We start from the raw sequence: 15,357 nt of genomic DNA, 5'->3' as shown, positions 1-15,357 counted from the left end.
TTTTTATTGGAGATAAGTCTGTAGTTTTTATTTTAACAAATAAATAAATACGAAGAGATTTAACAATGAATCTAACATCTTTACCTTCAACAAACATATTTACAAAAAAAAGATAGTAATATTTTAATCTTACACAGTGTATTTTAATTTTGATGAGAAAGGGTGCAACATGTATTATTTTTTACAGAGGTTAAAGGTAAAGGCAAATATAAAAGATAAAAAGTTATCGATGTTTTTATATTAGAAATTGTATATAAAAAACACAGGATGTAATTTATTAAGTTTTTCACTTATTAATTTACAATTGTGTAAGTTGTTTAAATTTAAAAATTTGCTATTCATGAAAGAGTAATGTATTTTTCACCGTGGGAACAACTTGGGAAACCATGATTTAAAACCCTCTTGCGGTTGGATATTGTTGCAGATCGTAAATATTTTAAGATTACGTGGTCTTCTAACAATCTTTTAACCTTGAAGAAATCGCGAAACCTATAACTGTTCTATAGAATGTATAATAAGTAAAATAATCTATAATAAATTAATAAACTTCTTTTTTTTAAATATTACAATTTTTTTCCATAATAATAACCAGGAACAGAATATTTTTTTTGCTAAATCGTAAATAACATTTCATCTTAATTTTGTACAAATCAGTCGACGTCAATTATTCAACATAGAAAAATATTTTCCATCTACATATTTTAAGTTATTAGTGACTCTTAACAATCTGTCAATAAAGAAGAACCGCAATGATTTACCTTTCATTGCTAGCCATCATATCAAAAATATTTGTCCAAAAATTGGTAAATTGTTAAATATACAAAAATATATATATAAAATTATTTATTTAAAAAAAAGGGAGAAAAATAAAATTAATTTATCACCCACCATTGTTGTACATTGAATTCCGGTTATACATTTATTTCAATGATAGAATTGCATTTTTTGTTTATATCCTGTATAAAAAATTAACAAAATTTCAAAAATGTATAAAAATGAAAAAAAGAAGAATTTTCATTACTTTACAATTAAAAATTAATCTTCTTTCTAATAACAAATGAACTTACCTCTCTTTTGACAGAATTTTCTTGAAATGTAGTCATATAACGAACTCTAGATATATCGGTTGCTAGCTGAGTGACTAATTTAGGCCTAAGCATTCTCCACGGTAGACTTAACCCTGTTGCACTTTCCATTGTATCGCACCATTCGCTAATACTTATTATGCCTGAAACATAAAAAAGTTTTTTCTTTAATTAAAGATAATTATTTATTAAATTAAGATAATTTAATAAATAAACTCAACTTTAACTCAATGTTGTTGATTAGATGATTGACCAGGTTTAAATTCAGCAGCCCATTCTTTTACCGTCGAAAACAATTGGAATCCTTTAAACCGGAATTTAAATCTTGTTGTATATCCATCGGAGTTAAATATAAAATACTTAATAAAGCTAAAAATTTAATTTTATCCATTTTTCAGAAAATGTCTAAACTAATCGTACGCTTCTGAAATTTCGCAGCACATTATCATAAAGGATATCATGATCATTTGGTCATACTTGCGCCATCTACATGTCAGGTTGAGAACTTTGTGACCCTGGTGTTTTGAATAAGAATTTAGTTAAGTTATTTATGCCAGTTATAAACGGGACATTTCAACAATTTTTCAACTCTAAAAGTAGAATATTAAATAACGCATTTCGTACCGGCGTTGAAGTAATAGTAAAATGAATGGCTATATTTTTGCACGAATTCATAATTTGTAAAATCAAGAAGACAACCCCATTTTTCTCACTTGTTACTTTACAATGTTAAAAAAATTATAAATTGGTTGTAATTTAATACAATAAATAATAATCCTTAACAAGAAAACTTTTACAATCCAAATAACTGTGGTGGGAGATTAATGTAAAGTTCCTGTCTATAATACTCTTTTAAAGTGAAAATTTTAGAAACTTATTTTGATCTCAAAACACGTAAATTTTTTAAAACTTTCACTTTAAATAAATTTACTCACTGTAATCGATATATTTTTAATTAATCTTATTTTTGCTTTAGTTGTGCACTATAATTTATCCTCAGTTAATAATGGTTATAACTCATTAGTTATATTTTTTCTCGATTTAAGATAAAATGATTAATTGATAAATTTACAAACTATACTCAATAAAAATATTTATAACAATGTTACAATCAAAATAATATGAATAGTTCGACTATGATTAATTATGTAACTACCTCACCTTCATGAAAACAAGTAATTATCTATAAATTTGTAATCAATCGCTGTATTAATGCGCACTGTTGTTAAGACGATCATGATATAAAAATAAATGAGAGACGGATTGCTAAATAGTCAATTGCATTACAAAGTACTTTATTATGAAATTTATTCATTAACATTCATCTGTTTATAAATAAATTGTTTGATTATGCTTGAATTTTTTTCGATATATTTAAGTATTTTATAAAAACCTATTTAAAGTTTTTCTTAATATTTTATTTGATCATTTTAGTGATCGATTTTTTCTTTGTAGAAAATTATTTTATGTTAATAACACATAAAATATGTGTTATTTTTAGGTCTGCGTAAGAGTTAGGAATCTAATACCGTCAAGTTTAGTGGTGTCGTATCTAATTTCTTGTACCTTCTCTTTCTTTTTCTTTTTTATTTGTTTGTTTTGTGGACTATATGGCTTGAAATTTCATATTTGACTTTAAGTTTGCTTTTGCAAAACATATTATTTATTTTCAGGGTTCCTTAAGGATCTTCTTATCACGTGGTTTTGTCAGGAAACTTACTTATGGCTCCGCAGGAGAACTGATGGTAATTATAATAGTTACTGAGAAAAAAAAAACAAAAATAACACTTACATACTTCCCGCTGCGGATTTCTTTTAAGATTTACCAGTTAGGTTATATATAAATACATTAATGATAATTTATTTCCTCATATTAAAACTAAACTAATACGTTTCGAAAACATACTATTTTAATCTAGTACCTTTTCTTCGTTTTAGCCTCTGTGAATTACCGTTCAGGTATTACTTTAGAGGATGAATAAGGATGGTGTGTGTGTGTGTGTGTGTGTGTGTGTGTGTGTGTGTGTGTGTGTGTCACATTCCTCAGTTCGATCGTTCCTGAGATGTGTGGTTAATTGTAATAAATTGTAAAAGTGTAATAAATTTTAGCACTTAAATAAACACTAAAACAAAATCATTTCAAAATTAGTGAGAAATAGAAAATTAAAAAAATGGGCTGCCCATTAAAGTATCGTTCTTTCTTTTTAGCCTTCGGAAACACCGCAAGGTATGAGGATGAATGAGGATGTAAATGAAATGTAGTCTTGTACAGTCTCAGGTGGACCGTTCCTGAAGTGTCAGGTTAATTGAAACCCAACCGCCAAAGAACACCGGTATCCACGATCTAGTATTCAAATCCGTGTAAAAATAACTGGCTTTACTAGGACTTGAACGCTGGAACTCTCGACTTCCAAATCAGCTGATTTGGGAAGATGCGTTTACCACTAGACCAACCCCGTTGGGTTTTTGATTTAGTACTTGAATCACTTCGGATTTCGTAACATTTTCACAACCATCAACATTTCCCTAATTTAATAATAAAATATTAAAACAGTATACTGTATACTAATATACAGTTCGATGATTATCAGTCTTTTTTAACTGCCTCAGACTACTTAATCTGATTTTAAGTTTTTTTTTTTTTAAACATCGTATTGTTCCTCAGTTACCAAATTACGAGGAATTTAGTGCTAGTGAAATTAGTGCACTTAGCACTAGTGGAATTTTCTTATCTTATTCCTATTCAGTTTTTTAATTGTTCCTTGGTAATACTGACTGTGTACTTTTCTTCGTTTGACGAGTCGCCAATTCTCCTTAACTCTTATGTATTAGTAAAGTAAGAGTCTCGACCTTTTATAAAAGTGTTCATGGATTAGAATTCTGATCAGCATTTTTCATGAGCTTATATTTTTTGTCAATCGTATTTTTATCCAGGTATAACTTAACCTTTTAATATACCCTTAAAAAAAAAAAAAAAAAGTATTTTTCACAGCTATAATTCTTATATACTTTATTAAACCACTCTATCAATTATTCATAGATTTCATAGATTTTTCTTATTTTAAATCGGAAATTTATTATATTCCATATGAATTTAAATACATTATTTTAATATTATTTTTACTTTTTCATTTCAAGAACATCTTTTCAAAAATTTTATTTAGTTTATATTTTTATTTTATTATCACTTCCAGAAGGAATTAAAGTTTTTTATTGAGAAAATTACCCATGAAGTTTTTTTGTAAAATCTCAAATTTTAGACTACAAAATATTTAAATTATTTCTAATATTTTAATATCATTCTCGATACATTACCATAGTGAGTAGAACTAATCATTATTTTTCAAAAAAAATGGTAGATTAATTTGTTCCTTTCATTATTTCTTACGATTGTGACAAAAATAAATTTTCTTATGTACTGACTAACAGCACCTGTCACAATTAAACTCTCTGGGAGCAATTATATCCTATCTGTAGACAAACCAAGCAGTGACCAGAGGAAGAATATTATTTATAGAAGAAAAATATCCCTTAGAGTTGGCAAGTCGATATTTGACTCTGTGAAAGAAAATAATGGGAAACCACTTCACTTCAAACTTCAAATAATAAGACTGACTGGCATGGAAAGCTTTTTTTCATGACTGGCATGAAAATATTCCGCTTTTTCATTGAAAAAGCGGAATATTTTCGAAATTGATTTGTAGTTCGTAATGTTTTGTCTACAATCGTTTCCTAAAAGTAAAGTAAGAATAAAAGTCAGAAAGTTATAAGAATATTTTAAATAAAATGATGATAATAAATTTAATAATTTATATAAAAACTGATAATTTACAATTTTTGAAAATCTGTTGTGGAAATATTATTTCATTTAAACTGAAATTCTATACATTCTTTTTAAGAGTAAATATTTCTTCTTAAATAATATCTATATAAAAACAAAGACAATTTTTTTTCAATAGTAGAACACGATTTTGCTCTTAAGGCAACTCACAAACTTTGACGGAAATTTGTATACAAAGAAAACGGAAGAGAAGAGAATGAGAAATACTATACGCAGTATTCAACAAAATGGAAACAAAACGTAGAAAGAGATGAATGTAGACGATAACAACAAAGAGAAAGGAGACAAAGCTCGCTCAAGAATATCTTGCTACAATGATATGCTCTATTCTGCACTAAACAGATCCCATTCTCTTTCATAGCTTTTTACTTATTCTTTCTTCTTTATTTCTTTTTTCCTTTTTCTCATTTTACATTTTTTTGCCCAATCCTTTCTGTGTCTCACTGTTTCTTATTTCCGCCGACAATGGTACAAGAAATGGACTACTGTGAAATAAAAACCTTCATCTGTCTAGAGTACAGTGTGGTAATCATTACAGTTTCTCCGGTAATACTTTGCATGAGTATCATAAAGTCGGTTATAAAACCTTTGCTTGAGAAAAGGATTTTAACATGTATTATTTAATTTTATATCTAATTAACGTGCCTCATATAGTAGGCTTTATATACTTATATTTTTTTCACTCTTTCATCCTTATATTTCCTCCGTTTTTATTATTTTATTTCAATTAAAAAAATTAAAAAAATAAATAGATGGATTTTGAAGGAATTTAAATATCGAAATTCTTAACTGTTTTCATCTTACTCGAGGTAAGAAGTTGCGTGGAAATTTATAATATTTTAAAAATTTATAATAGACATATTTATATGACCCGTAAATTAATTGGTGTGTACTAGATTCTCTACAGGAACTGGATGTAAAATGAATATCATTAGTCTCAGAGAAAATAACTATAATTGGTGTACTTTTGCTTCAATTGTTTTAAGTCAGTCACAAGAAAGACTAAGAAACAATGAGAAGTTCAAATTATTGGACTTCTTTGTTTATGAAACGGCATGTCAAATACACTGTTTTAGTTAAGTAAAGATACAGTCTTCTTAAAAGCTTACTAAAAAGTTTTAATTGTATTAAAACAATGTACCGTATACAACACTGGAAATATAATTTTTTATTATAAGGGATAGCTAGCTATATTATACTAGCTGTTTAATGAACTAGACATTTTTACATGAATATTAAAAGAGCAGTACAGGATCATCAAGTGAAGAATAGATTAAATTTTCACTGATTGTTTTTCATCGGTGTATTATTAACCTTCCGTGCTGAATTATTTTTTTGTTTTTAGTTCGCTTAAGATACTATTTATCAACATTTATATATATCTTCGAATACAGAACCTTTGAAACACCTTAAAAACAAGACCACGCGCTAGCGCGTTGTGCGCACGAGAGACGATATAGCATTGAATTTTTAGCGTCCGTGCTTAACACTGGCTCACGCGTGGTGAGCGTAATCTTAAAATTCTCGCTTGCAATTTATGTTGACTAATTTGCTAGTCTTTTAATAAGATAAAAATAATTTATTTCTTCGTTTTATAAAAAAAGAAAGGCCTGAGTTTGTGGATTTTATTTATAAAAAAGTTGTGTTAAAATTTACGCTGTATGAAAATCCGTTGTATTATTATCACGCGTATATGCGTGGTCAGCAGTTTGCATGTATGCATAGATCTCGCGCTTGCAAATACTCATTCATATAAAAAACTATTTCTAGGAATTTTTTGCGTGTTTAATAAAAGTTGCGATGTAATCATATGAATTTTATAGCAGTTAATCTCCTTGACAACAGAGAGGATATCCGGCGACTAAAACAACCCTGGACAATCCCAAGTCCAGGGATATAATATATATATATATATTTATTTTGTCTTCAGTCATTTGACTGGTTTGATGCAGCTCTCCAAGATTCCCTATCTAGTGCTAGTCGTTTCATTTCAGTATACCCTCTAAATCCTACATCCCTAACAATTTGTTTTACATATTCCAAACGTGGCCTGCCTATACAATTTTTCCCTTCTACCTGTCCTTCCAATATTAAAGCTACTATTCCAGGATGCCTTAGTATGTGGCCTATAAGTCTGTCTCTTCTTTTAACTATATTTTTCCAAATGCTTCTTTCTTCATCTATTTGCCGCAATACCTCTTCATTTGTCACTTTATCCACCCGTCTGATTTTTAACATTCTTCTATAGCACCGCATTTCAAAAGCTTCTAATCTTTTCTTCTCTAGATACCCGATCGTCCAAGCTTCACTTCCATATAAAGCGACGCTCCAAACATACACTTTCAAAAATCTTTTCCTGACATTTAAATTAATTTTTGATGTAAACAAATTATATTTCATACTGAAGGCTCGTTTCGCTTGTGCTATTCGGCATTTTATATCGCTCCTGCTTCGTCCATCTTTAGTAATTCTACTTCCCAAATAACAAAATTCTTCTACCTCCGTAATCTTTTCTCCTCCTATTTTCACATTCAGCGGTCCATCTTTGTTATTTCTACTACATTTCATTACTTTTGTTTTCTTCTTGTTTATTTTCATGCGATAGTTCTTGCGTAGGACTTCATCTATGCCGTTCATTGTTTCTTCTAAATCCTTTTTACTCTCGGCTAGAATTACTATATCATCAGCAAATCGTAGCATCTTTATCTTTTCACCTTGTACTGTTACTCCGAATCTAAATTGTTCTTTAACATCGTTAACTACTAGTTCCATGTAAAGATTAAAAAGTAACGGAGATAGGAAACTTTCTTGTCGGACTCCCTTTCTTGTACGGCTTCTTTCTTATGTTCTTCAATTATTACTGTTGCTGTTTGGTTCCTGTACTTCTAATTGTTCTTCTATCTCTGTATTTGAACCCTAACTTTTTTAAAATGTTTAACATAAATTCCAGTCTACGTTATCAAATGCCTTTTCTAGGTCTATAAACGCCAAGTATGTCGGTTTGTTTTTCATCTTCCTTCTACTATTAATCTGAGGCCTAAAATTGCTTCCCTTGTGCCTATACTTTTCCTGAAACCAAATTGGTCTTCTCCTAACACTTCCTTCACTCTCCTCTCAATTCTTCTGTATAGAATTCTAGTTAAGATTTTTGATGCATGACTAGTTAAACTAATTGTTCTGTATTCTTCACATTTATCTGCCCCTGCTTTCTTTGGTATCATTACTATAACACTTTTTTTGAAGTCTGACGGAAATTCCCCTATTTCATAAATATTACTCACCAGATATATAATATTACAAGCGATATTATCAATCGCTTCCTCACCTGCACTGCGCAGTAATTCTATACGTATTCAGTCTATTCCGGTAGCCTTTCTGCCATTTAAATCTTTTAATGCTCTCTTAAATTCTTATTATAATCTTCTCTTAAATATATATATCATTAATTCCATTAACATTTTAATATTTATTTAATTATCATTGAAGTATTTAAGAAAATAATCAGGCTGAGACCACATCTCATTTACGTCTCATACATATCATTTTCATATCATTGGGCTATTGGTTGCTTATTGTTCATTAGTTGAACGCATTGTAACGTACACACTTTCTTTTTCTGTTTAGCCTCCGGAACTACCGTAAAATATTATTTCAGAGGATGATATATGTATGAATGTAAATGAAGTGCAGTGTTGTTCAGTCTCAGGTCCGACTACTCCTCAGATGTGTGGTTAATTGAAAGCCAACCACCAAAGAACACCGATATCCACGATCTAGTATTAAAATCCATATAAATGTGTCTTTACTAGGATTTAAACCTTAGAACTCTGGACTTTGTAATTAGCTAGTTTGCGATAATGACTTCACCACTAGACCAACCCGATGGGTGCAATGTACACACTAGGAATAGTTAGAGGATTTAATTTTTTAATAATTATAAAATATTCCTGTGAATTTCACTTTCAAATAGAGGTGCTTCAATATTATTTCATATAATTAATGTCAATGTATTAATGTGAAGTATAAACAATTATTTTTTAATTTTGTATTTTGCTTATTTCCGTAGGAGAGTGGTAGAGTCTCGGCCTTTCACCTGAGGTCCCGGGTTTGAAACTCGGTCAGGTAAGGCATTTTTCATACGCTATAAAAATTTCATTGCCGTATTCCATGCGCAAAGTTCAAACTTATGTGGCAATATCATAAAGCCTAAAGAAAAAAAATCCTTTTCTGGTCAAGGATTTTCCCAAATTTCCTTTATCCTACGAGGCAAATGTGGGAGAATATCCTGTTTCTCTTCTTGGAATAAAAAACCTAGGAATAATCGAGTTAATGTATTAATTATATTTTATTTTGTATAAAAATTTAATTTAAAATATATTCTGAATTCTTTGATTTTGGTAATCACTTGTAATATATAAGCCTATAAATTTAATCCTTTACTTTTATGTTTATTAAATATTCACAATAAACGATACTGAAGCAATGCCCAGTTTGATTAACCAGTACAATTGTTTTTAGTAAGAAGATAAAATGAATCATGACAATAATTACGTGAAAGCATGAAAACAACACGTTTTTATGTAATTTTTATGATGTTGGAATATGTTATTTATAACATTAATAAGATATTTATGTATTTATGATGTAATATTATTATTGTAAGTCTGCTTAGACTGTTTAAAAGCGTATTTATCAATTTTGTACTTAACATATGTGAATTGCATTTTGAGTACATAACTACAGAATAATCTCGATGTAATACCATGTCGTTACGTAACAGTTGTGTATTAGAAGCATATATTAATCGAACGAGGTCACTAAACGTCACCATCTGGTTACAGTTTGATTTACTAACTACTAACTCAAAATCTCTCTCTTTTTCTCTCTCATTTTTACGTAATTTACTCAAACATCTTTGTATCTTGTGTAGAGAATACAGTACTAATGGAATTTTAAACGTGATTAGATTTTTTAAATAAAACATTTTGCTCGTAAAAGAAAAGTAGTCTCGTGAATACACATCGATGATAAGATGTATTGACAAATTTACTCCTTTGTTCAGTTATATGTTTCACGGAGTAAAGAGGTATCGTTAAATTGTATTATATAGAAATTTATGAAAACGAAGCGCGACTACGCCTCCTTCATAAACTATTTATATCACACAGCGTAAAAGCCTTTACCAGCTTCCATCATAATGGTATTTTACCTTAATACAATATATACAAAGAATGAGTATACTTTAGGTTCGATGTAACCTTTAGGGAACACTCAAGGCTGCTGTCTCTCTAGTTTTAAGATTTACTAATGTAATACCTCAGACAATATATAACCATACTTTATTTCTACAAATGAAACATACTTTTTATAATAATAATTTCACTCTTAATTTGTAGATGATTTTAGAAAAAAAAGTTAATAATTGATTATATTCATCAATATATATATATATATATATATATATATTTTTAACATTTTTAACTTTTTAACTTTGCCGAACCAGTACGAGAATATTGCGCATTAAGTGGATAGATTTTGCAAATGAAAATAACTAACAAATAGGTCTTTTTTAAAAAAAAATTTTTGTATCCTCATCGAAAATAGAATTTTTCGATGCTTCGATTCGAAGCAGTGTATGTAGATTGGCATATTTAAAAAAATCGAGGTTCGACTAACACTAATAAGAGTTACTTTCTCTGATAATATGATTTTCATTTTACACCCAGTCTCGGTAGCTATCACAGTGTTGATGTCATATGTAGGATTCAATGTTACTTACTTACATTTTAACGGGCTTGAAGGAGCGATTAGTAACAATATATTCCAGTTATTAAAGAAGGAAACTGGAAACCACTTCACGCCTCAGCCTATCAAATATGTCTGGTATGGATGCTTATTATTACACACACACACACACACACACACACACACACACACACACACACACACACACACACACACACCGACACAACCACACAAACACACCCACACACACACCCACATCCACGCACGCATACACATACCCACATGCACACACGCACCCACGCCCACACCCACACACATGCACATACACACACATATATACATGCACACACACACACACACACCACACATGCACACATATACACATATACATGCACACATACACACATATACATGCACACATACACACATATACATGCACACATACACACATATACACGTACACATGCACACACACACATATACACACACACACACACACACACACACACACACACACACACACACACACACACACACACACACACACACACACACACACACCTGCCAGCTCACATGTATATATACATATTTTTCTTTTATTAATAGTAGAATGTAGTTACTAAATGAATAGTAAAATTAAACACATAATAAATAAAACTTTTTAGATTTTTTTGACAGCGGTTATGACTATTAGCTAAAAGATTAATAGAATTTAAATCTTTTTTATTAACTCCCTTTTTCTATATATTTTTTCTTTCGTTGTATTGCATTTTAAGAATAATTAAATGGCTTCATCCAAAAGGCACTTAAGCTACTAAGATTATTATGCACCCGACAGAAAAGTAACAAGATAAATCCATGATCATCGTCCCATTAAATCATATAAACAACATACCGCGCCATAGATCCTTTCATCTTTAGTTAAGCTTATCGATCGTTCGATTGACATTTTCGCAAAATACAAAATTGGTAAGAGAGGATTGAAAGGAAGGAAAAGGGGTTGGATGGCAAGAAAGATAAAACGGAATCTCGCATAAAGAATAGTCAGAAGAAACAGACAATCCCCTACTCAAAGAATAGCTTAAAGGCTCCTGCAATGAGGAGGAACCATCCTACCTACAACCTACAAACCTTAGAGAGATTGGGATATTTTTAATCAGGAATTAAAACAGTAGATTAGTTTCCAACAATTTTGTAAAAAAGAGTTTAAATTTATCTTGGAAAAATTACTTTATCACCAATCATATATTTTTTGGAAATGGTTTTTAAACTCTAAATATTATCATTATGATAATATTATAGTAATAAATATATAGCCGGATTTCATGTCGTAAGTTTGAAATCAAGAGCAAATGACTGAATCCTAATTTGCTTTTTAAATCGACGAATATTTTTTAATTGTCTATAATTTTACATTTATTGTAAAATGCAGAACAAAAAATAGAATATTTTTATGTAGAGGAAAATTATACAGAGAATTTATGTATTTTGCTAGTTTGGATTTATTCATAAAATAGTATTCTAAAAAAAATATAATTAAACTATGCAAAGAATCAATTGGTTGTGTATTTTGCCCTCACACCATCATTCATAGGGGGATACGTTGATAATACCTCACAATATATTTTTCAAGTCAGTATAAATAAATATATAAATAATTTGTAATTTAATATTTAATAAAAATATTCAGATGCTAGATTTTTTTTTGTATTGAAAATAAATGACATCAATGGTAATATGATTTCATTCTTCTTCATCACAAACTAAACTGAATTTTCTTCTTTGAATTGATCAGTGATTTCTTTCAATGATAGCAGTAGATTAAATGAAATATTTATTTAACAAAATTCTTTTTTTTTTTTAGATGTAAAATAAATATCATTATTCTTTCTGAGATAAAATAAAATCAGATAAAATTTTTTACTGTTTAATATTTATCACGTTATTTATATATTTATAAAATTTTAATAAATTGAACAGTATAAATTAAAGAAGAAACGATTGAAAGCAAAGTTATTATACAACATTTCTACTTTATTTTCCGATGAATTCACATTTAATCAAAGTGGAATTTTTAATATAAAAAAAAAAAGTTTCATATGGAGTCAGAAAAATCCACCCGGCCACCGTCGAAACTGGGTGCCGATACAGATTTCATGTAGACGTTTGGTCCGGTATTATATACCAAAAAATATTAGGACCATTTATTTTTAATAATAGTGTTTATTGGGGATTTATATTTCATTTTTTTGAAGAATAATTTGTTGGAACTAATACAAAACAACCTTATTTAAATACGGAAAGCCACCAAAACATTGCTTGTTGTGTAGTATTCTGTATCCACTGTGGCAAAAGAAATGTTCACTCTTTAATTTAGCTATTTGTAAGTCGGTGTTATTGTTTGTATTTTGTATTTCTATAAATTATTTCTTTCTTTTGTTTTGTAATATTGAATATTTTATTTCGTTTACTACCTAGTTAAAATCTGCTACAATTTGATGTGTTTTGCTTTCAATGAACTTCGAAATTTGTATTTAGTTTCTGTAGAGTTTTTTCAGATAAGACTAAACTTACGAATTTACTCAAAATAAATTTTTTTTACAAACCCTTTGTGTTTATTACCCATTTAACAAAGTTATTTTACGCCAAACATAAAATATTGTGCTTTTCGGCCCCCAATATTTTTTCCTTCATCCTAGATTTCTTGAAAACTATTAAAAATACACTACGGGGACCTAATTTTTTCAATTTTTCAAATAAGATTTCATAAAAAAAATATTAAATTTACCCCTTAATTTGGATCCCAAGAATTACAGTCTGGCTTAATTTTACACAAAGCGCTGAAATCCGAATAAAATATTTCGCCAGCCGACATTCGCTAACGAAAGGTTTTACGAATCTATATTTACGTGAAAATTCTTGTTTATTTTTAGATTGTAGAACATCTGAAAGTTTGCTACATTCTTAATGAATCACCGTTTTAAGTGTTAGTGTGTGTATATGCGCGCATGTTTGTGTACGAGTTTTTTTATATTGATCTAATAGAAATTTTCCTAGATCTTTTATATTTAAGTATGAAAAGTAATGCAAATATACCGATAAAAATGGCTCTGATGTAATTTACAAAACTTATAGGCAGTGAAATACTAAATAAAAATTTTAGGACTTAAATAAACACTAAAACAAAATCATTTCAAAATTAGTGAGAAATAGAAAATTAAAAAAATGGGCTGCCCATTAAAGTATCGTTCTTTCTTTTTAGCCTCCGGAAACACCGCAAGGTATGAGGATGAATGAGGATGTAAATGAAGTGTAGTCAGGTTAATGGAAACCCAACCACCAAAGAACAACGGTATCCACGATCTAGTATTCAAATCTGTATAAAAGTATAATTGCCTTTACTAGGATTCGAAACTCTCGACATCGAGAGTAACTACCCATTAAAGCAACTGCACATTTTTATTAAAAGAAATGATTAATTAATACATAATATGAAGATATGACGATATAACAAATTATAGAAAGTAAATGACTGTTTTATTAAACATGTATTAACAAACCAAACAACAAAATTCAATTTCAAATTCAATTTCAGAAGAAATAAACAGTATCGTACATTTCTTAAAATACAAATTAAAGCGAAAATAATACAATAGATATTGAATTCATAAAAATACAAAAATAAGCGCTTGACTTGCAGTTCATATATTTTCAATATATTCATACCGCATAAAAAATATATAAAATGCATCATTTTATGTATTTTTTTAAATAAATTAATAGGAAAAGAAAACTGTTATAAAAACAAAATGCAAAGAAAATTGTAGATGAAATACTAAATCAAATAATAAGACATAATGAATTTAATAAACGAGTGAGTAACTTTGACATAGTTAATAAAATAGACAAAAAAGAAACAATAATTAAATAAATAAAGATAGAATAACTTTAATGTGGTGTTTAAAAAAAATAGTTGCACAGAAAGCAAAGAAAGGATGTAAATTATATACTTGCAAATAAAATCATCATCAGAGGATAAACGACATAAAAATTAGTATTAATTTCCGAACATCACACTGTATTGGTAACAAAAATTTTCAGAAACTAAAAAATATTAAATTACTAAAATTAATAGAAGGAAACCGGATCTGTCTGAAAATGTTTTTAAAAGTAATATAATTAATGAAAAAAGTAGAATAATCCAAACAACAAATAACTTTTAATAACTTTTTTAGTATAACTTTTCAGTTATACTCTGATCAATTTTTCAACTAAATTGAACAAGCACGATGTATTAATTAATCCATATAATTGTGTATGGCCTTCTTCTCCACATTATTATTGTAATTTGCGAAAATGAATTATTATTATATTTAATTAGTATATGGATGGTTTATTATTATTTTGTTTTTTGTTTTTTAAGTTCAGCTATGAAAGAATAGAGTAAATTAATCATCTATGATTGAATGTTCATGTACTTGTATTTATATTTATAAAATATATAAATAATAGGTAAAATATTTCTTGATGATGAATTTCTTGTGTAAGAATGTGAATTAAAGAAGAAATATTACTAAAAAAAAAACCATTAACTCCAACCGTAATTATAAATTTTATATAGATTATTTGGTATGTACATTATTTGGCACGCTCGTGGGCGCGCACACGCACACACACACACGCACA

The 15,357-nt window shown here is 28.7% G+C and overlaps 1 protein-coding gene across 5 annotated transcripts in view; it reads right to left on the bottom strand.

The window, feature by feature from the left end:
- The window catches only part of rdgC (retinal degeneration C), a 968,675-nt gene that overhangs the window by 176,966 nt on the left and 776,352 nt on the right, over positions 1–15,357 (bottom strand). For all 5 annotated transcript variants that reach the window (XM_075358273.1, XM_075358271.1, XM_075358272.1 and 2 more), the window contains one exon: positions 1,068–1,228. In XM_075358273.1, coding sequence (XP_075214388.1) covers positions 1,068–1,228 — 161 coding nt within the window. The remainder of the gene's footprint in view (positions 1–1,067; positions 1,229–15,357) is intronic.

The sequence above is a fragment of the Lycorma delicatula genome, chromosome 2 (genome assembly GCF_047948215.1).
Source record: "Lycorma delicatula isolate Av1 chromosome 2, ASM4794821v1, whole genome shotgun sequence".
NCBI classification, from domain to species: Eukaryota; Metazoa; Arthropoda; class Insecta; order Hemiptera; family Fulgoridae; genus Lycorma; species Lycorma delicatula.
This window is presented reverse-complemented; position numbering and strand designations above follow the sequence as displayed.